This window comes from Dipodomys spectabilis, unplaced genomic scaffold (assembly GCF_019054845.1).
Source record: "Dipodomys spectabilis isolate Male_0828 unplaced genomic scaffold, ASM1905484v1 ptg000118l, whole genome shotgun sequence".
NCBI lineage: Eukaryota > Metazoa > Chordata > Mammalia > Rodentia > Heteromyidae > Dipodomys > Dipodomys spectabilis.
The window spans coordinates 1882355-1909833 of NW_024870795.1; the positions used below are offsets into that span (position 1 = coordinate 1882355).

General features: G+C 50.5%; 1 protein-coding gene across 2 annotated transcripts in view; it reads right to left on the reverse strand.

Moving 5' to 3' along the window:
• The window catches only part of Ece1 (endothelin converting enzyme 1), a 93675-nt gene that overhangs the window by 12405 nt on the left and 53791 nt on the right, over positions 1–27479 (reverse strand). For both annotated transcript variants that reach the window (XM_042688463.1, XM_042688461.1), the window contains 7 exons: positions 23696–23908; positions 12124–12245; positions 10289–10435; positions 9743–9808; positions 8645–8836; positions 2926–3068; positions 947–1061 (listed from right to left, as the gene is read on the reverse strand). In XM_042688463.1, coding sequence (XP_042544397.1) covers positions 947–1061; positions 2926–3068; positions 8645–8836; positions 9743–9808; positions 10289–10435; positions 12124–12245; positions 23696–23908 — 998 coding nt within the window. The remainder of the gene's footprint in view (positions 1–946; positions 1062–2925; positions 3069–8644; positions 8837–9742; positions 9809–10288; positions 10436–12123; positions 12246–23695; positions 23909–27479) is intronic.

The following is a 27479-nucleotide window of genomic DNA, read 5'->3' on the forward strand; positions in this document are numbered from 1 at the left end:
CTACCACTTGAACCACAGAACCACTTCAGGTTTTCTGATGGTTTATTGAAGATAAGAGGCTCCCAGACTTTCCTGCTTAGGCTGGCTTTGAACAGTGATCTTTAGATCTCAGCCTTCTGAGGAGCTAGGATTACAGGTGTGAACCACCAGTGCCCCGCTAACTTTTATCTAGGCTAATCTCAGACCTTAATTTCTGCCTCCCCAGTAATTAGGATCAAGTTTTTTTTCCCCCCCAACTTTGTGTCCATTTGGATGTCTGCCTCAGCCTTCCTCTCTCCTCCTGCCTTCCCCAGCAAAGAAGCCAGAGCTAGATGGACACATGGACTGAACCTGATCTGGCCAAGGCCTATCTATCATACAGGAGAGGACCAGTGGAAGCCTAACTTTGAGGCTCTGTGGAAGATCCAGGCTATGATGGCCGAACCATGGACACATCCTTCTTCCCTACCCACTACTACTGATGTTTGAACTCACACTACTCAAGCTTGCTTTCTTGGCTGGCACTCTACCACTTAAGTCATACCTCTAGTCTAGCTTTTTGCTGGTTATTCTGATAGACTTTCAAGGACTTGTCTGCCTGGGATGGCCTGAAACCTCAATCCTTTGGATCTTAGCCTCCTGAATAGCTAAGATTACAGCCGTGAGCCACTGATGCCCAGCTTTTGGACAGATTCTTACCCACTGTTGCTATGCATCCTGGAATTCTTCCTGCCTCAGCCTCTGCATGCTGGGACTTCAGAAGTACACCACCACAGCTGGCTCAAGAGAGTGTTTGCATAAACTCATTTCCTCCAGCATGCACGTTCCCATTCAAACACCCATGTCTACCTCCTTCCTGAGTGTCACGGCCCTACAAGGGGACTGCGGTCTCACCAGCCCTGGGCCCAGGGTCTAGCACACAGGAGGTATTAAACACACACTTGAGAACACACAGGCACAGCCTCACCTTCTTGGTCCCGTACATGACTTCCATGAACTTTTCATCGGCATCCTGGAAGCGCTGATCGAGGAAGGAACTTGTTTTACGAACCAGGTTCCAGATCATATAGTTGTTGAGCAGGCTAAGAGAAGGGACGGGGATCAGAAACGCCCTGGCAGCACTTCCCCTCCTGGCCCTTAGGTGGCGCTCAAACCCCAGCCTCAGAGTCCAAGCTCTTTCCCAGACTGTCCAAGAGGATGGTTGCTACTTTCCAAGCACAGGGAATTGTGTTTTGCTTTTTTTTGTTTTGTTTTGTTTTTCATTGTTGTTGTTGTTGTGGGCTTGAACTCAGGGCATAGGATTTTTTGCTCAAGGCAAGCACTCTACCACTTTGAGCCACAGCTCCACTTCCAGTTTTCTGGTGGTTAGCTGGAGATAAGAGTCCCACAGACCCTCCTGCCCAGGCTGGCTTTGAACCATGATCCTCAGATCTCAGCCTCCTGAGTAGCTAGGATTATAGGCACGAGTCATTGGCGCCTGGCTAGCAGAGGAAAAGTTTCTAACTCTTTAAGGGCAATGCCTGAATCTTTTACCATAAAAAACCCGATGGTGCCACCAGTGGCTCAGTAAATACTATAGCTTGGCTACTCTGTGTTTGGAGGCTGCTGGGATAGGGAGGAAGCTGCTATTCCATACCTGAAGGCCAAAGAGGGGAGGCTGTATGTGTCCGGGCCGAGGGTCCTATGAATGATGATCCCCACTGCCTTCATGCAGGAAGGACCTAGCTGTGACTGCTGTGACCCTAGCACAGAGGTCCCTTGAGCACAAAGCTGCTCACCACAGTGGACACAGCCTCCCAAGAAATCAAGCTTAATGTCTCTCTGTTGTTGGGGGAAAGAGTAAGTAAATAACCATATTTAAACTTGAGGGAATATTATGTAATCATGAAACAATGATATTTCCAGAGAGCTTAGGGTGACATGAGGGAAATGTCAAAGGTCACAAGAAAAGCAGTCTTTCCCAGTGCTGGGGACAAATGCCATGTGTTAAAATTAATCTCTCCTCTCTTCTTTTTCTCCATCTCCTTCCTCCTTTCTATCCCCAGAGATACAAACAAACAAACACATACACATATATTCCACAAGATCAAGACTAGTGTTTTGGGTAATTTAAATTTTTCTCTATTTTTCAATAGTTTTCAACATGTCTACAGATCTTCAAAACCTAAAAGAATGTTGGGTGCCGGTAGTTTATGCCTATAAACCTAGCTACTTAGAAGGTTGAGATCTGAAGAGTGTGGTTTGAAGACAGCCTAGGAAGGAAAGTCCATTAGGCTCTTATCTCCAACCAACCAGTAAAAAAAAATCCAGAAATGGAGCTGTGGCTCAAGTGGTAGAGGCCAGCTTTGAGTGAAAAAGATAAGGGAAGCACCCAGGCCCTGAGTTCAAGCCCCAGCACTGGCACGCACGCACGCACACACACATGCACACACACACACACACACACACACACACACACACACACACACACACAATATCTCAAACACTAACCGAAAATAGTAGCTGATATCCCCTGGGGTCTATTATGGGTCTGGCACTGTTAAATTATGTAATCCTCACAAATTCTACACTTTTTTTTCTTGGCTAGTCCTGAGACTTGAACTCAGGGCCTAGGCACTGTCCCTGAGCTTCTTTTGCACAAGGCTAGCACTCTACCACTCGAGCACCACTTCCGGCTTTTTCTTTTTACGTGGTACTTAGGAATGGAACCCAGGGCTTCAAGTACTCTAGCACTAAGCCACATTTCCATCCCAAATCCTACATCTTCATCATGAGTCAGACAAAAAACACTGAGAAGGAAGCCTGCCTGAGGCTCCAGTGCTAGCAGGAGACCAGCCGGGATTTGAACCTGTCCTGTGGCCAGGATGCTTTGTGGCCTCTTATCAAGGCTGCCCAGGGCTTTTCTCCTGACTGTGTCCCCCTGGTCCCACCGGCCCCGAACCTCACCATTTGTCAGTGTTGTTGATGAGGGTGGACACCTGCTCGAGATATTCTTTGTCGTAGACCACAATGGGCTCCGATTCATTGATCTCCACGGGGTAGAAGATGGCATTGAGGAAGGGCAACCAGTTGATGGCGGGCGCCAGGGACTGCAAGAGAAGAGGAGGGCGTGATGTGGCTGGGCCGCTTCTCCTCCTGGGTCAGCGGTCCACAGTACATTCCCCTGAAGACGGTGGTACTGTGTCCTCTGCTTCTGCCCACGGTCAGTATGCGGTGCTGTCTGATAGTACATGGAGGGGGAGGCAGACAGCGGCAGGCTGGCTTCTGCCAGAGCGGCTGCAGAAGCCAGGTGTCAAAACCTCACACGTGAGCCAGGCATGGTGGTCCATCCCGTAATCCCTACTACTCAGGAGGCTGAGGCCAGAAGGACTGTGAGCTCAAGGCCAGTCTGGGCTCTACAGTGAGATGCTGCTCCAATAATCACCATCTTATTGAACTGGAAGTAGGATGGAATAAGAGAGAATGCTGGAGCCGCCGCCGCCGCCGCCACCATGTGGCACGCTGCATCTCAGGGGAATCACGCACACCATCCCCATCATCTCTCACAAGAACCAAGCGCTAGGTACGATGACAGCCACCTCTCAGAGGAAGACACGGAGACCCTATCAGGGAAGAATCTGAGGCCAAGCCACCAGAGCCCACTCCTTGCTTAAAAACTGTGCAACTCTGAGTAAGTTAATGAGCCCCTCTGTGCCTTGACACTGCACTTGACAAATGAGGATCACCATAACAGAACTGTCTGTTCTGCTCAACCTAGGCTTCAACAGCACCAGTCTGCGGTCAGCTTCTAGAGGCCTGGTCCATTGTGAAGGAGAGCAGCAGTGGGGCTCAACTATGAGGTTCCACTGGGATGTTTCCCAGGCATGGGAACGGGAAAGCCAAGAGGTAACCCGCAGCAGGAGGGGAGGTGCCTGTCATGTTCCCTGTGTACCCAGGAGGGTATAAATGAGGCTACAAATGATTCCCCCACATCCCAGGCTTCTGCTTCATATACACGTCTCCTACTTCACCCACCCTGAGCACCTCTGGGGCATCCCATGGCTCAGAGTCCACCTGCAATACGCCAGTGTCTGCGGCCAGCATCCTTGCGCCTTGCCAGCCTTGCCTGAGGCTTGTTTTGTTAGTGTTTTGACTACAAAGTTGCACCATTTTAAACAACAAAATACACCATCTCAGCTATGTTGATGAGTCCAATTCCATAGCATCAGGCAATCATCTGCGCCATCACTACCATCAGATCCAGGCACAGAGCTCTTGCCAAACTCCTCTGTGCGTGTGTGTGTGTGTGTGTGTGTGTGTGTGTGTGCGTGCGTGCGTGTGTGCATGCGCGCACAGGGAACTCAGGGCCTGGGTTCTATCCCTGTCTTTTTTTTTTTTTGTTGGTTGTGGGGCTTGAACTCTGGGCCTGGGCGCTGTCCCTCAGCTCTTCAGCTCAAGGCTAGTACTCTACCACTTATGCCATAGCACCACTTCCGGCTTTTTCTGCTTATGTGGTGCTGAGGAATGGAACCCAGGGCCTCAGGCATGCAAGGCAAGCGCTCTACCACTGAGCCACCTTCCCAGCCCCTACCCCTGTCTTTTCACTCAAGGCTAGTGCTCTACCACTTGAGCCAGAGCTCCACTCCTGGCTTTTTTGCTGGTTCATTCAGAACAAGTCTAGACTTTCCTGCCTGAGCTGACTTTGAATTGTGATCCTCAGATCTCAGCTTCCTGAGTGGCTAGGGAGGTGTGAGTCACTGGCACCCAGCCAAACCCAAACTTTTACCTCAACCTCTCATCTCCCTATCTGTCCCTTCTCCCCTCCCCGCTGCCCCCTCTTCCCCCCCCCCCCCCCCGCAAAAGCCACCATCCCACCTTTTGCCTCTAGGAATTGGAAGACAAGGAAAATCACACAGCATTTGTTCTCTTGTGGCAGGCTGGTTTCACTTGAAAATGTCACCACAGAGGTAGGCAGTGTAGGAGCACTCTCCAGAGGCCGTGACCCTCTTGAGGTCACATGGCTAACTGGAGACCCGGGTTCACTCATTTCTGGACTTAATTAACTTCTGTTGGTGTTGGGGATTGAATTCAGGGCTTTACGTTCTCTGTGGACATGCACACCTCCCAGCACCCCCGCCCCGTCCCCGGCTGCCCTGCAGGTCACCATCTCTGGGTTGAAAAGCAATCTTGGCTATTGGGAAACAAAGACCTCAAGGACCAGGTGAGGGTCTGAGGAGGAAGCCTCCAAATGTGGTGGTATAAAGGCTGCTAGAGATAACAGAGTGAGGGACTGATTGGTGCTTTATAGGCAAACATCCCTACCAAGACTGACTGGCAACGGCCTGCTGGGAAGAGAAGACCACCAGCGTCAGGGAGCCAGTGCGCCAGCCAGGTACCAGCCACCTGCCCTACCTGCCAGCAGCAACATGAACTGGGAAGGTGCAGACACAGGTCAGAGGCCAGCTCTGGAGAGTCCTTTCTCCAAATGGGGGACAGTGACCCCCATCCCAGGTCTGATTGCTCTGTCCCCCTGAGACTACTCCCCAAGCTTCCTTCTGCATAGCTTGTCCCACCCAGGGCTTCCTTCCCCCCGGCTTGTCGAGTCCCAGGCAGGAGACCCGTGAGGTTCCTCTTTCACATCTCTGTGGCTGCAAAATTTAGGGGTATGGCCGGGTGCTGGTGGCTCACGCCTGTAATCCTAGCTACTCAGGAGGCTGAGATCTGAGGATCGCGGTTCAAAGCCAGCCCGGGCAGGAGAGACCGTGAGACTCCTATCTCCAATAAACCACCAGAAAACCAGAAGTGGCACTGTAGCTCAAGTGGTAGAGCGCTCGCCTTGAGCTGCAGAGCTGAGGGACAGCGCCCGGGCCCAGAGTTCAAGCCCCACGGCCGACCAAAAAAAAAAAAAAAAAAAAAATTTAGGGGTATGCTCATGAGATCAGCAAGGAGAGCTTGATCCACTGGCCCAGACCCCAGGAAACAGATGTGCTCACACAACGTCCCTGCTCACACATCCCACAATGCATGCGCTTTGGGAACCGCACGTGATTGAGACTCTGACTAAGGCACAGAATTGATGGAGAAAATGCCACGCACTCAACCCAAACCCTTTCCGGAGCAGGTACTCCGTGCAGGCAAAGTCCCACAGCTCTAAGCTAAGGAACTGTGTGCCAACCACCAGGATTTCACGTGTCCCATCTCTACTGCTCCTATTAAACACATGAACCCAGCTCCATTTCTGTGGAGACAGCTGTTTTAGTCGCCTGGGACATTCCACTGGGGACTCAAACCCTCTGGGGACAGTGCTGAGCCCTGTTTTCCAACTCACAGCAAAGGAGCACTGCTGGGCACCAACCAACCAATGCCAAGAGGTTTGTGAAGGAGGAGGGGAGAGTCGATGCTTTTCAGTGCTATCTCAGCTGGAGAAATGGGGTGGGCAAGGGGCTCCCGCATGCCAACTGCAAGAGATGGAGATGTCTGATTTGAGGCTCTGAGTTCAGGCTCTTACTCTTCCTGGGGGCTAGCCTGGAGCCAGGGCTAGCCTAGAACCTCACTGTGAAGCCTACAGTGCCATTCCTTAATTTACCTAGAACCTAGGAAGAACATCAAATGCCCAGATCCCAGAGAACAAGATGTTCTTTATCCCAAGATGGAATGATTCCAGTAAATTAGTGCTGGGGACCTGGACAGTATCACCAGATATGAAGGCAATGAGGCTTCCACTGTGCTTGTCAGTTTACAAAATGAAATCTCAGGCTAGCCACCATGTCCCTCCTCTCAACCTTGTGGGCAGGTCCACCAGCGAGTCCACCAGGCTCCTTTAAATGTTATAATATCATCATTAGTTTTTTTTTGTCAGTCATGGGGCTTGAACTCTGGGCCTGGGTTCTGTCTCTCAGCTCTTCAGCTCAAGACTAGTGCCCTACCACTTGAACCACAGTGCCACTTCTGGTTTCCTGGTGGTTAATTGAAGATAAGAGTCTTATGGGCTTTCCTTCCCAGGCTGTCTTTGAATCATGATCCTCAGATCTCAGCCTCCTGAGCAGCTAGGATTACAGGCATGAGCCACCAGTGGCTGGCTTATTATTATTATTTGCTGCCAATACTAGGGTTTGAAGATAGGGCCCTGTGCTCTTGGTTGGCATGGCTGGTGATAGACCACTTGAACCATACCTCCACTTAATGGCTTTTTGCTGATTAACTGGTGATAAGAGTTTTGTGGATTTGTCTGCCCATGCTGGTTTGGAATCATGGTCCTTAGATCTCAGCCTCTTGAGAAGCAAGGATTGTGTGAACCACTGGAACCCAGATAGACTTTTTTACTTTTTTTTTTTAATAACCACATCTGCCCATTTCTTCTAGGTGACATTACATAGTACTGAGCTGTTCTTCAAAGGCCTTGTGACTTAGATGTCCTCCTGGGTGCTAGTGCCTTTCCTTAGAAGAAGAGAGGATGCCAGGGTGAGAGTCTAGTGTCTTCACTGGGCTGAGGCTCAGGGCTGCCCCACCCCTCCACTGGACATCACAGTGTCATGGCACCAACACAGAGCCACAAGACCACTCAGGCTGAGTGCTGCAGGGCCGGAGTAAACCAAATTATGTTGCACAAACATCTCCCTCCATCTCTTGGCCCCAGAACAGAAAAAAGCCAGATGGTGCCCGCTGCAGGCTGCTGACCTCCCTAACAACCCACTGGCTGGGTACCACTTCCCCAGGGACCTGTGGGCAGCTGGCACCAGCAGGAGGCGGGACGCCCATCAGCCTGGCTATTGTGCAGCCGTCTTAGATTCACAGTCCCCAGCCTCTCCCCTCCTGAGTCACTTAGTAAGGAGAGAGGGACTGTTCTCTGCCCAGAAAAGTACAAAAGCCAAGGCCTGAGGGGGCTCCAGGCACAAAGGGAGGGCTCAGTGTCCCTCCTGAGAATGGGAAGAGCAGACAGGCAGAATCTGGCTGGAGGAAGGGAGAGAAGCACACGGAGATGTGTCACTGGGGCGCTGGCCCTGGCATTCTCTTAGTGCAAGGGCAAGGCCCCACTTTGCTAGCTGAGGTGAGACACAGGGAGCTCAGCAGAGGCCCCTCTGCTGAGTGCTCTGGGGCCCTGGAGTCCAACAAAGCTAGGTGGAAAGAAGGAAGTAGAAAGAAAGCCTGAGCAATCCCTGGAGGGCTGGCCTATGGTGACAGCAGGCCTCTCTCGGATGGACTCCACCAGTCAGAGAGCTCAGGTCTGACTCCCAGTTACACTTCCAGGATGTCGGCAGGGGATGTGAGCCCGAGTCCAGTGGCCGGCTCCTCTGCCACCAAAGAGCCCCCGACCCTGATGCATCATTTATCCTCCTGGCTCAGAAAAGGGGTAAGTAATGGCAGAAGCCACTGATTTAGTGTTTACAGTCACTAGGCTGGATGTTCTTCATGCTAGAGAGACTGAAATGTCCTGTCTACTCTACGGATGTTAAACATGGAAATGCCATCCTACAGGGCAGCCTGGCGTGGGGCAAGAACCCAGCTGTGGAGTCACTTACTACCATGTGGTCTTCGGCAGGTAGCATGACCTCTTAGAGAATCACCACAACCATCTCTCCTTCACCAAAGGGTTTCAGAGATCTGAAGAAGTGGGTGTAAAACACCTCCCTCCCTCCCAGCACCCTGCCTGGAGTCCCGCGCAGGCACACGGCTGGTGCTCAGTCACCTGCAGCTGGGCCGCTGTGACTTTGTGGTAGATGAGCTCCTCATCCCGGCGCTTCTCCTGGGGGATGGTGATGTTGGCCAGTGCCGTCTCAAAGTCCAGGATCTGCTGCATCTGGGGCCGGATGGCATCCTCGTCGCCCCCGCCCAGCAGCTTCCCTAGCTGGACCATGTAGTTCAGGTAACCAGTCAGCACCTGTGGGGAACAAAGTGCTGGTAGCCACCACCTTCTGCCAGTGGACAGCATCCTTGACCCCGGAAACCTGCAGGAAACAGCTTCAAGAATGATTCTGGTGCTGGGCTTGGTTATTGGCTCCCTGTGGTCCTCAGGGTAAAGCCCAAAAGCTTTTGAAGGCCCACAGTTCCCCCCGCCTGCTGGCCCCGTGTCTCAGTGCGTGGCCTGGGCTGTCCTGCTGTTCTCTTCCAAGCCACCCTCCACTGCTGACTCCCTGGATCTGAATTAGGTTCCTGTGTTCAAGTCTTCCCTTCTCAGCGGCCACAGTATGTGAACATGCATCTACTGTGGGGTCAATGAAGTAATGACTGCCAGCCCCACCGGGCCTGGAGCCCTGAGACTTAGAGGGGCCCACAGCCATCTTTTCTGCCTCCCTACCACCTGCATCAGATGCACAGCAGGCATTTGCTCAGGGCAGCAGGTGCAATCCAGCCTACCTGGGCCCCAAGGGGGAGAAAAGCCTGCTCTTTGGAGGAGATGGCTTTTACCCTCACCACTTACGGGCTGTGGGACCTTGAGTAGGCCACTTAGTGTCTCTGAGCCTTACTCCATCCTATGAAAGGCAAGGCAAAACTGATACTTGACAGAAGCAGCAAATGAGGATCCATATCTGCTGTATCTGTCTGTATCTGCTGGACTACTGGGAGGCTGAGAGGGGATGCATACAAAGATCTAGTACCCACACATGGTGGGGCTACTAACCAATGATACCTAGATGCTCTCCCTTGTGCCCATAATGCTGGGGGCATGCCTCCCTGTTACCCCATGGTACCTTCTTCTCCCCCAGCTTCTGAGACCTGTCCAGGTGTCTGGGGGGTTTGCATGCTGAGGGGAAGAAACACGGAGGGCTGGGCTGGGCACACTCACCTTTTCATTTTCGGTTTTGTTCAGGTAATAGTCTCTGGAGGGTAAGCCCAGGCCAGACTGGTCCACCTGGAGAGGGTAGCAGGAATGAGAGGGAGTCCCCTGCTGCCCACACCTGTGTCCCCCGTCCTGGAGACTGCTGGCACATGGCACTGAGGGGCCAGCTCAGGTGTCAGCAGTAACCCAAGCTGGTAGCTAATGTTGCTGATGGGTGATGGGGCAGGTCCACCCCTGCCCAGGCATAGGGTCACCCCAGGGACTCTGGACCCTTCTGAAGGGCTGTACTTCCTGGTCTTGGGAAAGAGCCCTTATTTCACCCAACAGTGCCATAGGATTCAGAGCCACGAGCCTGTGGTTACTTAACTTCTTTGATTCTTGTGATCCTCATGTTTGGAAATACAAGAAACAACAGCCAACCTTCAGAGCTAGAATGAGCGTGCAAGCAGCTAATGCTAGGAAAGGGGGAGGCAGCGAGAAACAACCCAGGCTCAGAGAGCAGAGCTAGTGCCCATCCAGGGTGAGTTTCCTCTCCCGGTGTGGCCTCCTCACCTGGATCACATTGCTGTTGGAGTTCTTGGAGTCGGCACTGACATAGACAGAGAAGAAGGGTGAGGTGCGGTAGTGGGCCGTGACCACCTGCAGGGTGTCCTGGAAGTTGTCCTTGGCCCAGGGGCCTGTGATGTTCCAGCCTCCCAGCTGTGGGAGGAAGCAGACAATGGGGAGAGGGGGGGATAGTTGAGGACACCTGTATGGGAATGCAGGCTCTGTGACCCTGGTCTCTGGGCACCACCAGGGCAAATCTTCACTGGAGTCCCTGGTGAGCTCGACATGTTTGCATGGAGCAAATACCTATCTTCACCAAGTCCACCAAGAATCCATGTGGCCATAGAGGGGCCGGGGAAGGGTAGAAACGGGGAGAGACTTTGCCACATATGCCATTTACTTCCTGGATACCGAATCATGTGACTATAATTGCTATTAAAGCATAAATCCAGTCAGGCACCAGTGGCTCACACCTGTCATTATCTGAGCTATGTGGGAGGCAGAAGGTTCTAGGCCAACCCAGACAGAAAAGTCTTTGAGATCCCATCCAACAGTAGTAGCTGTGTGTTGTAGTATACATCTGTTATGTTAGCTTCTGTGGGAGTGAAAAATAGGAGGATTGTGGTCTAGGTGCATGCCTGGGCAGGAAGTGAGACTCTTAACTCACAAATGACCCTGACTCAAAAAAGTATAAAAATGGACTGAAAGTGTGACATCCTTCTAGGCAAGTAAGAGACCCTAAGTCCAAATCCTTGTAACATACATACACACACCACACACACTACCACCACTATGTAATGTCTCTGGATATGGTGGCACATGCTTGAAATCCTAGCACTACAGAGGCAGAGAGGCCAGGAGGGTTGCGAGTTTGAGTCCAAGCCTGGGTTACAAAGCAAAACTATCTAAAAAAAAAAATCAAAGGCTGGGAACGCGGCTTAGTGGTAGGGTGCTTGCCAAGCATGCATGAAACCCAGGGTTTGATTCCTCAGTACTACGTCATACACAGAAAAATCTTGAAGTGGCACCGTGGCTCAAGTGGTAGAGTGCTAGCCTTGAACAAAAGAAGCTCCGAGACAGTGCCCAGCCCTGAGTTCAAGCCCCAGGACTGGCAAAAAAAAAAAAAATTAAATTAAAAGACCAAACCCAAACTCTAAGTTCAATTGTGCCTAGGGAAAAAAGGCCCCATATTTCTTAAAAAGATAGGTAAATCATGACCTTCAGTTTCTCAAAATTGAAATTAAAATAAAAAACAATCTTAGTCCTCCCTTGCTTAACATATACCAGTACATGGCCAGAGAAGAGGACCAGGGCCAGCCTCAGTGCCACTAACTTCAAGGCTTCAAGGCCTTCCTCTTGATGAGGAAGCTAGGAGGCAGGACGGAACCTCCATGTCACCTGCTTATGCCAGGCAGCTCGGCCAGCCTTGCGCTGCCCTCCTGGAGTCTGCCCATGAGTGCCAGGGATGTGTCCAGGAGGACAGTAGGGTCCTCCTTACCTGGATGGATCTATATCTGAAATGGTACACACACACACACACACACACACACACACACACACTCACACGAAAAGGAATAGCAAAAAGGAAGATTTGCCATGAATTTGGCCTCTGTCCTCCACACAGATGCACAGAGAGGCACACACAGACACAGACATCCACACCAGATGCTGCTACACAACCCCACACAATACAGGCAGACAGTCTCGCCCACATGGACAGACATATTCCCCTCAGCCGCCAAACCTAGCCACAGACAGACAGACAGGTTCAGCTGGGAGTGGGGGCTGAGAGCTGGGTGGGGTGGAAGCCGAGGGCACTGAGATCTGCCCCAGGGACTGACCTTCTCGATCAGCTCCATCAGGGGCTTGGCCCTCAGCTCCTCTATCCTGGTCTCATTCATACACGCATGGTAGTATACTTGGGCCTTCCTCTCTGCCTCGCTCACGCTGGCTGTGGAGTTTTCTAGAATGACAAGAGATGGTAGAGTTTGTGATATGCCACTATTCACCCCCTGGCTCTGGGTTAAGTCCTTCCTGAGCCTTGGCTACTCCCAGTTGTACAGCAGAGCCCCCTCTTCTTTCCCAAGCTGGGGGTGAGGACGAAGCTCAGTCTTTGGGTACTAGTGCTTCTAGGCAGAGCTGGCAGACTGGAGGTACCCCCCAAATTCTAGCTGACTGCAGAACAGAAGGGTGTACCATATTCCCCCTCCCCAACCAATGGGCTTGCAGGCAGGTCCCTGGGACGGCTGCCTGGGTCTGCCCAGCAGACAGCTGGTCTTCCTGCCAGCCTAACATAGTACCCTCAACCCTGCCCAGTACATGGGACAGAGCCCTGTTGTGGTTTCCAGGTATCAGATGACCTTTCTTAGGAGAAAGACTGGAATTAGACAGAGCTTGAAAGGCCTCATTCATTATGAATTGATTTTCCGCTTCCTCCTCAGAGCCTGACTTAGTGAGGATGCAAAGGGCTGATTTCCACTTGCTCCCCACTGGGACAGGCAGCTTTGCCTCCTAAGGTTCTGACCTTCCCCTGGAAACCCAGGAGGCTCCCTCTACTTTCTTCTCTTCCTCCCCGCTTAGCACCTGGTCCTCATTCCACCTGCTGGAGCCCACACAACCATGCACAGAGCCTGGGATGTTCCTGCTACATCCGGGAAAGGCGGTCACTTCCTGCTGCTCAAATCCTCAAAGGCCCTACTATGTGTTGAGGCTCCTGTGTCCCAAGCCCCTGTATCTGAGCCCCACTCCAGGCCACCCTGGATCCTCAGCCCATCTGTCTGACTCCTCCAAGATCCTCATTGTCATTCTACATTCATTTCTTTCTGATTTGACACCCCTCCTTCTGCTTCCTTCCAAGACCTTCCTTTCCATCTCCTGCAGAGACACTCTTCTGGTAGAATTCTACCCATTCAGCCATTGGACAGACACCAAATGTATATTCTGTACCAGGCACTGTGTAATTCTGGGGACATAAAATACATATGAGGCTTCTGCACAGGAAACCTCAGCACTCTGAACATCTACCTTGTGTCAGGCACTGGCCTGGCATAGAAGAGACCAGTACCTGGTGGAGCTCATGGCCTAAGAGGGATATAAATGTGCAAAAGGACTTCCCTGCCCCGCAAGGCCCAGGAACAGAGTGAACCATGGCTTCAGAAGGCAGAGGAGTCATTCCGTTTGGGAGATGGGAAGAGGCAGGGCACTATCCAAAGACATCCTATTTGAGCTGGACCTCTAAGATGAAAAGGTGTTTGTCAGGTAGAGACCAGGGGAAAGGGCACTGGATGGTAGAGCAGGACAGTCTGGGGCAAAGGAAGGAGGCATAAAAGGCACACTGTTTGAATAAAAAAAAAATCATTTGCCATAGCCACTTGGTGCCAGGGGCACAACTCATTTCCTGACCAGTCTTTAATCAGCTTCCCCAGCCCTCAATTTAAAGAGCTCCCAGTCCCTGAATCTAACTATGATTGTCATTGGTCCAAGAACACAAGCCCAATTCCCATTGGAGCCTATCTTTTTGTTGTTGTTGGTGGTGGTCGTGGGGCTTGAACTCTGGGCCTGGGTGCTGTCCCTCAGCTCTTCAGCTCAAGGTAAGCGCTCTACCACTTGAGCTACAGTGCCACTTCCGGTTTTCTGGTGGTTTATTGGAGATAAGAGTTTCACAGACTTTCCTACACGGGCTGGCTTTGGACCGAGATCCTCAGGTCTCAGCCTCCTGAGTAGCTAGGATTATAGGCGTGAGCCACCGGCGCCTATCCCCATTGGAACCTAGAAAAAAGCAGTGGGCACAGCCTGGGGCTAGAGTGATGGGAAAGGGAGGTCTAGAGCCCCTGGGGGAGGAGGGGCTCTAAGGGGTACACACAGCTTTAGAGACCACCAAACTTGGGGTTGCCAAGCTCTGAAAACACCTGTGTGTCCCGGGCCCCTAGGGAGCCACAAGACAAGGCCTCCTAGAGACAGAAAACAGAAACAGGGAGAGCTGGGGCCTCAGACTCAGGAATCAGAGGAGGGGATGCAAAGGGGAAGCTCCCAGCCCCAGGGGCCTCATCTCTATGGCAACACTTCCCGGCTGCCAGTCTCTTAGAAGACAAAGCAGCAGAGCCTTTAGGTTCTCAGGCCCTGGGAACCATACGTCATACCCACCTCTAGCCTTGACCCTGAAATACCAAGGTGGGAGGAGGTGCTCTGCGCTGGCTCAAGAGAGAGCCTGGCATCTCCCTCCTTCCAGGGTCCCAAGGCCACTGAGATAGAGAACCAGAGAGGAACTGCTAGGCTGTGCTAATCTAAGATTCTGGGTTCTACCTCTGGGTCTCTTGACCCTGTGTCCCAGGTACCCGGAGGGAGAGGGAAGGCCTGGTTCTAGCACAGCCTCCCTCTCTGCTTTCCTGACAAGGCTCCAAGTATTTCCTGCATTGAAAATTCAAGATCAGCTCAGGTAAAGAGACCCTCAAAACAAAATCGAACAAAAGGGTTTGAGGCCTAGCTGCAGTGGTAGATCGCTTGCTTCCCATGCATGAGGCCCCTGGATCCCCTCTCTAATGTTACAGAGAGAGAGAAACAAGTTCCTCCATAGCCTAGGATCCTGCTGCCTAGTTCGCACAGTGATTATGAAATCCCAGTGCTGGCAGCTGCGAGGCTGGTTGTGCGGACACGGGCCTGAGCGCACGAGGCTGGCAGCCCAGCAGGGAGACAGCAAGCAAACAGTCACAAGAGCATCTAATTACACACTGGGGCGATCATGAAGAGAAAGTGCAGGAAGGCAGGAGAGGCCGGCAGGAGGCCAGGAAAGGCACCCGAGGAAGCCACACGTGAGCCAAAGACGGAAGGACAAGGTCACTGCGGATCACCCTGCACTCCGTGGCCCTGTCACCCCTGGGTTCCCAGAACCAGCCCTGAACAGGCACATAGGACAAACAGTTCAGTGTTCACACTGAGGGAGGCAAGATGTGTGAACCCCTCGCAGGCCTGTGGTAGCCTCTCCTCCTGGTGCAGCTCACCAGCACCCCCCTGTGGACATGGGCCAGTCTCTTGCTGCCTCCTGAGGTCCCCCCTCAGCCCACAGAGACCCACAGGGACAGTGCACAGCTCTCTCTCCTCCTTGCCTTTCTCACTTGTTCTAGCTACTCTTGTGTGTAGGCTCCCAGGGCCAGGAGCTGAAGCAAGACAGTCAGGTCGATGGGAGGCTTGTGCGCTAGACCTGGTGATTCAAGATGGGGGCTTGGGTTTGGTGGTGGCAGAATGATGGGAGGCACTCAACAAAGGAGCTGGAGGAACAGAGAAGCGCACCACACTTCCTTAGGCTAGGTGAGGTGCTGCTTGCTGGGACTGGAAGCCTGGGGCACGATGGAGGGGTTTAGGGCGTAGGGTGAGGATAGTTCCATCTGTAGTCCCTCCTGCTGGCCTTAGCCAGGGAGACATCTTGAGGACCCCAATGGAACTGAAGTTGTTTGGCAGCCTGGGGTCAGACAACAAGCTTCCCAACTTTCTGGCAACTTTCAAGTACTAGAAATCTCTATAGTCACTTTATCAAGGTCTCCTGTTGCTTCCGAGGAGGAAGCAGATGCCCCCAAGAACAGGCAGCACTGAGATTGAGGTAGGCTGCAGGGACTGGGCGCCTGTGAATTCCACAGTCTCCTCCAGCCAGCCAGGAGCACCGGGGCCCTGAATTCACATCAGGGCTGGACTGGTATTTGTTTTAGATAAAAACCACAGGTTCAGCTCAGAGAGTCACAGGAGTGGGGAGCTGCAGCCTTCGGGCGGGAAGGGAGGAGCTGATAGAGGAGGCGCCTGTTGTGCAGAAGAAGAGAAGGAAGAAAAACACCAAGGCCACTTCCTGGTACCCTGTAGGCCAGGCCTGTGTTAGGTTTCATCATCATACAACACGGGACTTGCAGGAGTGTCACACCAGTGTTATCGGCCCATTATGGAGAGAAGGAAAACAAGGTTCAGGATAGCAAAGGCATTACTTAGAAAAGCAGAGTGAAGAAGTGGTACACTAGAATCAGAACTCAGGCCTTCTAATGCTTCCCTGAGGAAGTCACTGCCTAGTGTGTGTGTGAGCGTATGGAGGGAGGGGTGGGAGCCACATGTTGACATAATATCACCATATTGGCTTTTAACTATAAGGCAAGCCGTGGTTTCATGAGTGAGTGGCTAAGGCCAGATCTGGAGCCCAAGTCTTTCCCCTTTCCTAGTCCTTTCTTGTAAGTGTGCTTGGACCCTAGTAGGGGGCCTGGTCCTGGATGTTGTGGACACCCTTTTCTAATCTTGAATCAATGAATCCATCTAACCAGTCCCCTAACGAGACTGGTCCTGCTGCTGCAGATGCAAGCCCACAGAGAAGCTTCTATGGGGCAGAGCCTCCACGGATGCAGGAAGAGGAAACGAGGCTGGCCAGCAAATCGGGAAAAACATCAAAACCAAAATACAAGAGCAGACACAGGGTGACACGATTCATGCCAAGTCACTGACGTGGACACTAGTCATGCGAGTGGAACATTCTGTTATTACTTCTCAGGGAGACTGGTGTCCTGGAGAGAAAGCAAGCAGACAGCCAGCTTTTAGTTTGTGATACTGGGGACTAAACCGCGGGCCTCATGCATGTCAGGCAGGCAGTGCTGCCCCTGGGCTACCTCCTCAGCCCTCAGCTAACTTTTCCTTTAGGGAAACCTGAATTGCTTCAATAATAAGCATGCATTATATTTTTTTCCTTTACATATTATTAGTACTGTATTTTTGTCGGTCATGGGGCTTGAACTCAGGGCCTGGGTGTCATCCCTGAACTTTTTTTTTCACACAAGTATGGCACTCTACTTCTAGCCTTTTGGTGGTTAACTGGAGATAAGTGTCTCATGGACTTTCCTGCTCAGGCTGGTTTAAACCGTGATCCTCAGATCTCAGCCTCATAGGTAGCTAGGATTACAGATGTGAGCCATGGGAACTGGGCTTTTTTTAAAAAATACATTTATCTTATACTATGATGTCACAAACATGATAGGCACACATATATGAAGGCTCAAGTCCCACGGAGGCTAGCAAGCAAAGGAAGTTGCTTTAAGAAGAGTCTCAAAGGGGGCTGGGAAGGTGGCTCAGTGGTAGAGCACTTGCCTTGCATGCCTGAGGCCCTGGGTTCGATTCCTCAGCACCACATAAGCAAAAAGAAAAAAGCCGGAAGTGGTGCTATGGCTCAAGTGGTAGAGTGCTAGCCTTGAGCTGAGGGACAGTGCCCAGGCCCAGAGTTCAGGCCCCATGACCAGACCCCCCAAAAAAAAAAAAGAGAAGAGTCTCAAGGGGTCTGGGGATCGCTTGGCTCTCCAAAGCTAAGTACAACTGGAAAGCTGATGGCAAAGCCAAGTTTAAGGGGTATTGCCCGGCTGGCTGCTTCCCCTGAGGATATGCCACCACTACTGTGTCCCCAGAGCCTACACAGACCACCCACACAAGCTTAGATCACCTTTCCAACAGACCACAAGGACACGTACAGTGGTGCCTGGCCTGGGCCAGCCCACCTGCGCCAGATCCGCCTGGACCTCCTCTCCAGGAGCCATGATTCACTCATCAAAGAAAATACCAGGCCCAAGGCCACCCAGCAAGCGCAGGGGAACATCTGTGCTCCCTGGCCGCGACCTCATCCTCACTGGCACTCTGAGTGTCCTCCCTCTTCCCTCTGCTGAGACAGGGCCAACCCCAGCCACCTTGGAGGGCCTCAGCACCCAGCTTGTCCCAGTGTCTCCCAGCTGGAGCCTTCTGCAGCTGCTGTCTGGCTGACCCCCCTCTTTGCGCTGGGAAAAGCTGAAGCCTGTCTGGCTTTAACCCCAAGAACACAGTGACCACATTCTTGCATTTTTTTTCCTATCTGCTTCAGGGGGCTTCAGGTACCAACAGCCCAAGAATGAAGGCCATTAGTGACAGGCCATCTGTAGACTAGTTCTCAGGAGTGAGGCTGGAAGAGGGAACCTGGGATGTGACTTTAGGAGGAGCTGGCCTGGAGCTAAGGCCAGCTCTGCAGGGTCTGCAGAACTCAGCCAGGCAGCTACTAAGGAAGGAGGCTGTGACTCACATTCCACTGCTCTCCAAAGCAGGGCTGTGTGGGGCCTCTCTATGAGTTTTGGGCTGAATCTCAGCTCCACCACTTCTGGGAAACATGCTTCTTCCACCTCTGTAGGTCCTGTCTATAAAATGGGTATATCTGATGTCCTTGTGGCACACCTTGAGAGTTAAATAGAACAGCATGAATAAGAAACTGTATGTATTGTTGGCTCACATCTGTAATCCTATCTACTAAGGAGGCTAAGATCTGAGGATCACAGTTCAAAGCCAGCCCAGGTAGGAAAGTTCATGAGACTCATCACTGATAAACCACCAGAGAACTGGAAGTGGTGCTGTGGCTCAAATGGTGGAGCATTAGCCTTGAGCTGAAGGACAGAGCATAGGCCCAGAGTTCAAGCCCCATGACCAACCAGAAAAAAAAAAGAAACTGTGTGTTACTCTGCACCACTTTCCCTGATAATGAAAAACAGAATAAGCAATGGTGTATTCTTAGAGTATGCTTCCTAATGATCTGAATTTGATTCCTTCTTATAGAGGGCTCTGAGAGGCTGGTGGTCTTCCTGTAGTAGCTTAGTAGGTCATTAGGTAAAACAGCATAGAACTCACTCAATACCACCAAGCTAAGTACTTTGAATATCACATGCAGATCAATACTTATCACAACCTTAGGTGTTAGGGGGTCATCAAGGTCCCTATTTCACAGAGATTAGAACTAGGTACAAGAAAGCCAGGTCTCTGGTCAACAGCTGAGCTAGCATTTGGGCTAGTTGGCTTCACAGCCCTGCAGGATGGCCTTCTGAGGCTGTTAGACCCTGGCCTTGTTGTCAGGGCTTTGATCGTCTGATTCTGGCTGTTCTATGCCCAGCTTGGAACAGCCACAACTTGACCCTGAGGGACTGGGTGGATGTAAGGATACAGCCCAAGACTGGAGACCACTTTTCACGAGTTCTGACAAGTTAAGGCCAAGCAGGGTAGGATGGGCTCAGATCCAAGGTTTTCTCTGATTAAGAACCAGCTCAGGAAGTAGTAGGGTCAGGATTGTGGCCACAAGGCACAGAGCCAACTTGAGGACAAACCAGGAAGTCAGACAACTTGTCTACCTTTCTTCCCTAGCTCTTATCAGTGCTAATGGCTCACCAGAGATGAGCCCCCTCCATTCTGCACTAGAGGTGTGCTCTTGGGGCAAAATCCCTTAACATCTCTGAGCCTTAGTGTCACCATTTGGAAAATGGGAATAAAAATCCCTAAATTGCCAGGTGCTGGTAGCTCATACCTGTAATCCTAGCTACTCAGGAGGCTGAGATCTAAGCAGCCTAAGTAGCAAAGTCCAGAAACTCTTATCTCTCATTAATCATCAAAAAGGTTGTAAGGTTACTGTGGCTCAGGTGGTAGAGCACTAGCCTTGAGCTGAAGAGCTGAGGGACAGAGCCCAGGCCCTGAGTATAAGCCTCAGAATTGACACAGTAAGGAAGCAAGTGAACAAACAAACAAGAGAATTCCTAAATTTCAGGGTTGCAGTGAGGCTTAAACAGGGAACAATTACAAAGAGCCCAGCACTGCGTCCAGCATGCAGAGGACAAGCAACATCAGCCTCTTTCCTGCTCTCCTTCAGGTCCTCCTGTCCTGCTGTGTAGCAAGATGGGCAGGGAGCTGCATGTGACCCTTATCCCTAAGGATGGTGAGGGGCAGGGAAAGGGCACACAACTGGAAACCAGGCCTGTCCTGCTCTGCCATCTACCAGCCTGCCCTGAGAATCTCAGTTTGTTTATCTATTGAACAATGTTCTGCAGGACCAAATGGGATGAAGTTACAAAACAGCTATGTGGACTGTGCTGTGCAAGGTCAAAGGTTACAATGTACAACCTTAATATACTGGCAACCACCTCTCCCCCATCAACATGCCAGACTGAGGACTTCCAACACAAAGTAGATTTTGGCTTCTGTGGACTGAGACCACCACCAAGGAAGAACCACGCATGCTCGGATCGCATAGGGTTCAACACTGTAAAGTTACTCAAATTCACCCGTAGGGTATGTACAGTAGGTCTGAGCATGAACACTTGACATTTGACATAAAGTTGCTACCTTACTGCCACAGAAATGACTGTGGTAGGCATGAATGCTACTTACCCAAACCTAGATTTCATGTTCTTTATCTTGAATACTATGGGTAGTGATTTATTTCCCTCATAACTTCACCCAACTGCCACTAAAGACACACTGCCCCTTTCAACAACCCTCAGGTTTTTCGCTTCATTTGAAACATAGCACGTGGATTCTTAATGTGCTTTTGGGAAGACAGATTTTCACAAAATCAGGGCAGAGAAGCGCTTGAGCAGGTCTTGCAATGATTTCAACTCAGGACTAACTTGAGAGTTCCTCAGCCTCCACTGAGCTGCGGAATGCAGGCGTAGTAATTTAAAGTTCCTGATTTGAAATTTCTTTTGATTTAAAGAAAAAAACCTTATTATTTACTATTATCTTGCTAGACTTGATCAAAACTACAGGTAAGCTGAGGACAGTGGCTCATGTCTATAATCCTACCTATTCAGAAGGCTTAGATGAAGAGCAACTCAGCCCCAGGAGAAAAAGTTTACGACTCCCTCCCTCCATGCTCTCCCCCTATGCCCCATTAATAAAAAGCTGTGAGATGGAATGTGCAGGAAGCAAAAATAGGTGGTTCAGGTCAGCCCAGGCTCAAATTGAGACCCTATGTTAAAAACAATGGGTGTGGTTCAAGTGGCAGAGCACGTGCCTAGCACGTGCCCGAGTTCCAATGACAGTACTGCTAAATAACAAAATAGAACTGCCAAATAACAAAACAAAAAGACCATGTGTAGCCATGCACCAGTGGCTCACGCCTGTAATCCTGGCTACTCAAGAAGCTGAGATTGGGGCTGGGAAGATGGCTCAGTGGTAGAGTGCTTGCCTTGCATGCATGAGGCCCTGGGTTCAATTCCTCAACACCACATAAGCAAAAAGAAAAAAGCCGGACGTGGCGCTGTGGTTCAAGTGGTAGAGCGCTAGTCTTGAGCTGAAGAGCTGAGGGACAGCGCCCAGGCCCAGAGTTCAGGTCCACGACTGGATCCCCCCCCCCCCCCCAAAAAAAAGGAGCTGAGATCTGAGAATCAAGCTTCAAAGCTAATCTCAGCGGAAAAGTTTGTAAGACTATCTCTTAACTACCAAAAAACCTGAAGTGGAGTCTTGTTCAAGCAGTAGAACATTAGCCTTGAGCCGGGAATAAAACAAAAAACAAAAAACTTCAGGGACAGCACCCAGGCCCTGAGTTTAAGCCCAGGACCAGGATAACAACAATAAAAAAGTGTAATAAATTTTTGAATGAGCTAACTATTGAATTTTCATAAACTTGGAGGAGGCTTGTGTTCCAGTGTTCTGATAAGAAAACAAGCCGCCTAGTAAAGTGACGGACCCCAGACCTCCAGATAAGGGGCAGAGCCAGCCCTGACCCCAGGGGCTGACATTAGCTCATCTGACCAGGTTACCAGGATAAGCCCTTGACTGTGCTGGGCAGGTGCTGGGCAAAGGGACACAGCACTGAGTTTCCGCCTTAATCACAGATATGGCTGTCTTTCAAGTCATTTATTCTAAGAGGAACAGTTTCGCTCTCTTTCAAAGGCACCTGTGGTGGCATGAGGTAGGCAAGGGCCATCTTGGGCTGGGACTTGCTGCTTCAGCAGGGTCCCTTCAACCCCACCTCAATACACCTGCTCCCATCTCCAGGGAGATGAGCAGGAGGCTGTCTCCCATGCTGCTGAGGAGCATGTCTTGTACTAGTCTGGTAGGTGCTCTGCAGCCTGACCCATAATTCCAGTCCTTTTTGCTTTGGTTAATTTTGAAATAGAGTCTTGCTTTTGGCCCAGGCTAGCCCTAGACTGCCATTCTTATACTACAACTGAATTGTAAGTAGAAGCTTTTTATTGGTTGAAACAGGGTCTCTTAGAACTTTCTGCTCGGGTTGACCTTGAACTACAGTCTTCCAGATGTCTGGTTTTAGTAGACAGAATTACAGGTATGAGCCACTGCATCCAGCTGAATTTACCCTCTTTTAGTTACCTTCTCCTATTTACCTACTGGTATGCTGAAGGATTTTTTTTAAAAAAATAATATTTATTTGTTTTTATTAAATAGCTGTACACAGAGATTTCAATTCCAGAAATCAGGCTATGAGGACAATGCATCTTGATTGATGTCACCCTTTTCACAGTTCTGTTTTTTCTTTTTTGTTGCAAGACTGGTACTAGAACTTTTGCTCATTGGCTAGTACTCTACCAACTAAGCTATGCCTACAACCCCTCATCATTTTCTTTTTTTTTTTTGCCAGTTGTGGGGCTTGAACTCTGGGTCTGGGCGCTGTCCCTCAGCTCTTCAGCTCAAGGCTAGTGCTCTACCAATGGAGCCACAGCGCCACTTCCGGCTTTTTCTGTTTATGTGGTGCTGAGGAATTGAACCCAGGGCCTCATGCTTGCAAGGCATGCACTCTACCACTGAGCTACCTTCCCACCCCCCTCATCATTTTCTTAAGGAGTTATTTTTTATTTTATTTTATTTTTTTCAGTCGTGCAGCCTGGGCCTGGGCTCTGTCCCTCAGCTCTTCAGCTCAAGGCTCACCACTAGAGTCACAGCACCGCTTCTGGCTTTTTTCTGCTTACATGTGTTGAGGAATTGAACCCAGGGCCTCATGCAAGCAAGACAAGCACTCTACCACTGAGCCACCTTCCCAGCCCTTAAGGAGTTTTTAAAAGTAGTATTTGTTGAGTTTAAGTTCTTACTGGTGGACACATGAATTGGATTTTAATAATCTGGCTCCTCCCAGCATTGAGGGTCCCAGAATAAAGCAAAGGTCGACAGGAAAAGCAGACAGCCAAGGTCACAGATGCCAGGGGATTCGAGTCAGGAGGTCTGGGTCCAGTTTGGCACTGGGGCTCCCTTCTTGATTCCCATTGGGGATTCAACAAACATTAACCAGGAATACTGTTGTAAACAAGACACACGTGGGGTTCTAACCTGAGCATAAAACCACCAACTTCAAGGTCGGAAGGACTTTGGTCAGACAGCAAGGCTGGTTACCAGGAGGCCAGAGAGACTAACTCTGATGAGCTGTTGTTACAACTTCCACTGATTCACAGCCTTCAAACCTGAGCTGGTGTGTCCAGCCTTCCCCTTCAAAACTGTCAAGACCTACAGTGTAACTAGAAGCCACAGAATAGCAACCAGGGCTACCAACCCCCTTACTACAAAGTCCACGGCCTTCTTAGCCTGCCCTGCCTCTCCTCTGAGCAGACTGGGCTGGCTGGCAGGTGCAGTGGACCTGGCATATTTGTCTGTCCCCCTGCCGGTGCTTACCCAGCAGGTGTTTGATGATGGCTTGATTGTGTTCCCAAAGGTTGCTGAAGGTCCCCCAGCGGGAGTGGCCATCAGGCACAGGGTTGGCCTTGATCCAGCCCCCGCAGGCATAGCTGAAGAAGTCCTGGCAGGGGTCCACCGAGGGGTCCATGGAGCTCAAGATGGAGCTGGTCACTGAGACACAGGCCTCGCTCAGACATACTGGGGGTGTTCCTGGAAGGGGACAAGGACAAGAGGCCAGTGAAGAGGGGCAGGGAGAAGGGTCCAGGAGGGCAGCACAAGTGGCCTCGGGCCTTGGAAACACAAACCCACACTCAACCCTAAGAGCTTGGAACTGGATGGTTATTAGACTCCTTATGATCAGGAAATTTCAGATCTCCCAGCTTGTAAAAGAAGACCTTGGTTTAGTGGCTAAAACTCTTTTGTGCCATCAAAGTCCCTAGAACAAAGAGGTGTTTCTCATAATCCTCCCATAGAGACTCCCCCCCACACACACTTTTTTAAGTGCTGGGGATGTAAGTACTGTGCCACTTGAGCCAAACCCTATCCAGTCCTTTTGCATTTAGTTTGATTTCAGAGAGGGTCTCTTAATTTTGCCCAGGCTGACCTTGGATCCTCTTACCTATGCTTCCTTAGTAGCTAGAATCATGAGTATGTGCTACCATGCCCACGCTGTTGTTGTTGCTGTTTGTTTTAGCGGTATGGGGTTTGAATGCAGGGTTTCATGCTTGCTTGGCAGGCACTCCAGCTCTTGAACCACACGCCCAGTCCTTTTGCTTTTCAGTGATTTTTCAGGCAGAGTACCAAACTTGTGCTCAGCTAGACTCAGGTGGAGACTCGCTTCTACCTAGGGTCTCCATTGTAGCTGAGATCACAGGCAGGCATCACCATGCCCAGCTTATTAACTAAGAGAGTGTCTTACAAACTTTGACTGGGCTAGCCTCGATCTGTGGTCCTTCTCATCTCTACCTCCTAAGTAGATGGAGTACGGATATGAGGTACCATACCTGGCCCAGCTTTTTTGTTTGTTTTGATTTGTGAAATAGAGGTCTGGCTTTTTCCTGCTAGCCTCCAACTTTGATCCTCTTATCTGCACCTCCCAAACAGTTGGGATTATAGGTGTATACCACCATGTCCAAGCCCTCACCAACTTTTTGTTATTTTCTGATACAAAATAAATTCCTTTACTCTTTTATGCATTCATGTATTCAACAAAATAAGGGTCTTCTGGATTCTTTGCTGAGTAGTCGTGTGTGTGTGTGTGTGTGTGTGTGTGTGTGTGTGTGTGTGTGTGTGTGTGTGTGTAAGACAGAGAGGGTGGAGGAAGTTGAGGACTATAAAAGGCAAAGTCTTTTCCTTCAGGAGCTAATAATTCATTCAGGGACACACATACACATGTAAGAGTCAGAAGAGAAGAGTAGGAGAAACTGCCATTCATTCTACATGAAACAGAGTGAACACTGACTCTGTACCAAGTGGGTGAGGTAACCGGGAAGAAGGGAGACGAGGTGGACAGGGGAGGAGCCAGGAAACAGCACCTCTCCTGAGCACATGGCAGGAATCCTCTATCTCAATAAATCTTCAAACAAAGCAAGAGCAAAGACCCTGTGTTCAAATCCTAGTACCATTTGATAAGACAAACTGGAAACAAGTGACCAGTTTGCCAGAGACATGAGGAACGGTTCAGGGCCCCAGCCTCAAGGTTGGTCAGGGGACCAGAATCACAGATGGCTCTCCAGAGGCTTGGCTGAGCCAGGAGGCCAAGCCTGACTCTGCAGGACTGAGAAACCAGGAACCAGGCCTGGTCTCATGGTCTACAGACCCAAGCCAGGCAAGTGACAACAGAGGCTGCTCCCTGCACACCTGCTATTCTCACATGCTCACCATCCTCAACCCCCACCCCGGCATCAGATGCAGCTATAATATTCATGTACAAAGACCAGGGAGCTGCCAGGGGCTGGTGGTTCATGCCTGTAATCCTAGCTACTCAGGAGGAAGAGATCTGAAGATTGTGGTTTATAGCCAGCCCAGGCAAGAAAGTCTGAGAGACTTATCTCCAATTAAGCACCAAAAAGTGGCAGAGCACTTGCCTTGATCAAAAAGAAAAATCTCAAGGACATGGCCCAGGCCCTGAGCTCAAGCCACAAGTCTGGCTCAAACCAACCAAACAACCAACCCCAAGAAACTAAGGCATTGAGGAAGTGACTGGAACAAGGTCACCCAGCTGTGTGAGAGCTGGGAGCTTAGTACCATCTCTTTGTTGGCCATGCCAGGAGCGGGGTAGCTGGACTGGAAGATCAGTTTCCTTACCACACAGGGAAGTAGCAAGGTAGGATGGTTTTAGAAACCTTTTGACATGGGTTCAAACCTCAGCTTTCTGTCTCTGCCTTGCAGGGCCTCTTACAAGTAACCTCTTGTCTCTCCAAGGCTCAGTTTCTCTGTCCAGAAGTAAGTGGAAATGTACTGGGAAATTTCTGGCTGGACACAGGGCTCTCTGCTTCCTCAGGGCCCAGGTCTGAAGATCTCAGGCTGTTGTTTAGAAAACAGGAAGAAGGCAGGGCTGGCAGAGGGGTCCTGGCCTCCCTTGGCAGCACACCATCAGCCACGAGGGTGGTCAGGACAGGATCTCTTGTCTGTTCTGATAAGTACAAAGTTCCCCACAGAGGGATCAGAGGGGCAATAGCACAGGAGGGAACTCAGGGCAACTATATTTGAGATAATTTGCAATCATTAAAATGTATTGAGCATACCAGGTGCTGGTGGCTCACCTGAAATTCCAGCTACTCAGGAGTCTGAGTTCTGAGGATCATACTTGGAAGCCAGCCTGTGCAGCCAAGTACATAAGACTTTTATCTTCAATTAATCACCAAAAAGCTAGAAGTATAGCTGTGGCTCAAGTGGCAAAGCACTAGCCTTGAGCAAAAGGCTCAGGGACAGCACCCAGGCCCTGAGTTCAAGCCCTAGGAACGTGCACGCACACACGTGCACACACACACGCACACACACACATGCACACACGCACACGCACATGCACACATACATAAACACAAACAAACTTACTGAGCTATTATATGTAAACAGAGAATTTGTGTGTGTGTGTGTGCGCGCGCGCGCGTGTGTGTGTTGTGCATGTGCATGAAGTGCTATAGTGCTAGGATTGACCCCAGGAATTCAATGCTAGACAAGTGCTACTCCACTGAACTCCACTCCCAACCTATACACAATCCTTTTGATGGAGAGAATGAGGCTGTCATTAGTAGTAGGTATGTATACCTATCTATCTATCTATCTATCTATCTATCTATCTATCTATCTATCTATCTACTCATACAATGAAGCTCACCTGGCTTCATTTTCAATATTTTGAGATCACACCATCTTAATCATAGTAGCACATACCAGTCCCAACCATGGGGAAGGCCAGAACTGCCATGGGGGGAGGGGAAGAGAACTTGTGTGTGATTTGAAAAGGCCTATTCACTATTAGGGTATAAGGGAAAAGAATACCTATTGTTACACCCTGAGCCACAGGAAGTCAGGGCTGGGCAAAATCTTGGCTGAAGGAAATACCTAGGAGATAGACTGTAAGAGGACTTGGATTTAAAAACAAAATGAACTCAGTATCAGGAGCCAGTGTCAGAGATGTGGGTCCTCCCTAAGACCCCAACTCTGCTGGATGCTGTGCCAGCTCCTAGATGATGCTCATACAATGACTGCTTGGTTATTTAACTATGTAATGGCTCACAGATCCTTACATTGTCCTGGCTCAGCAGGTGCTTAATAT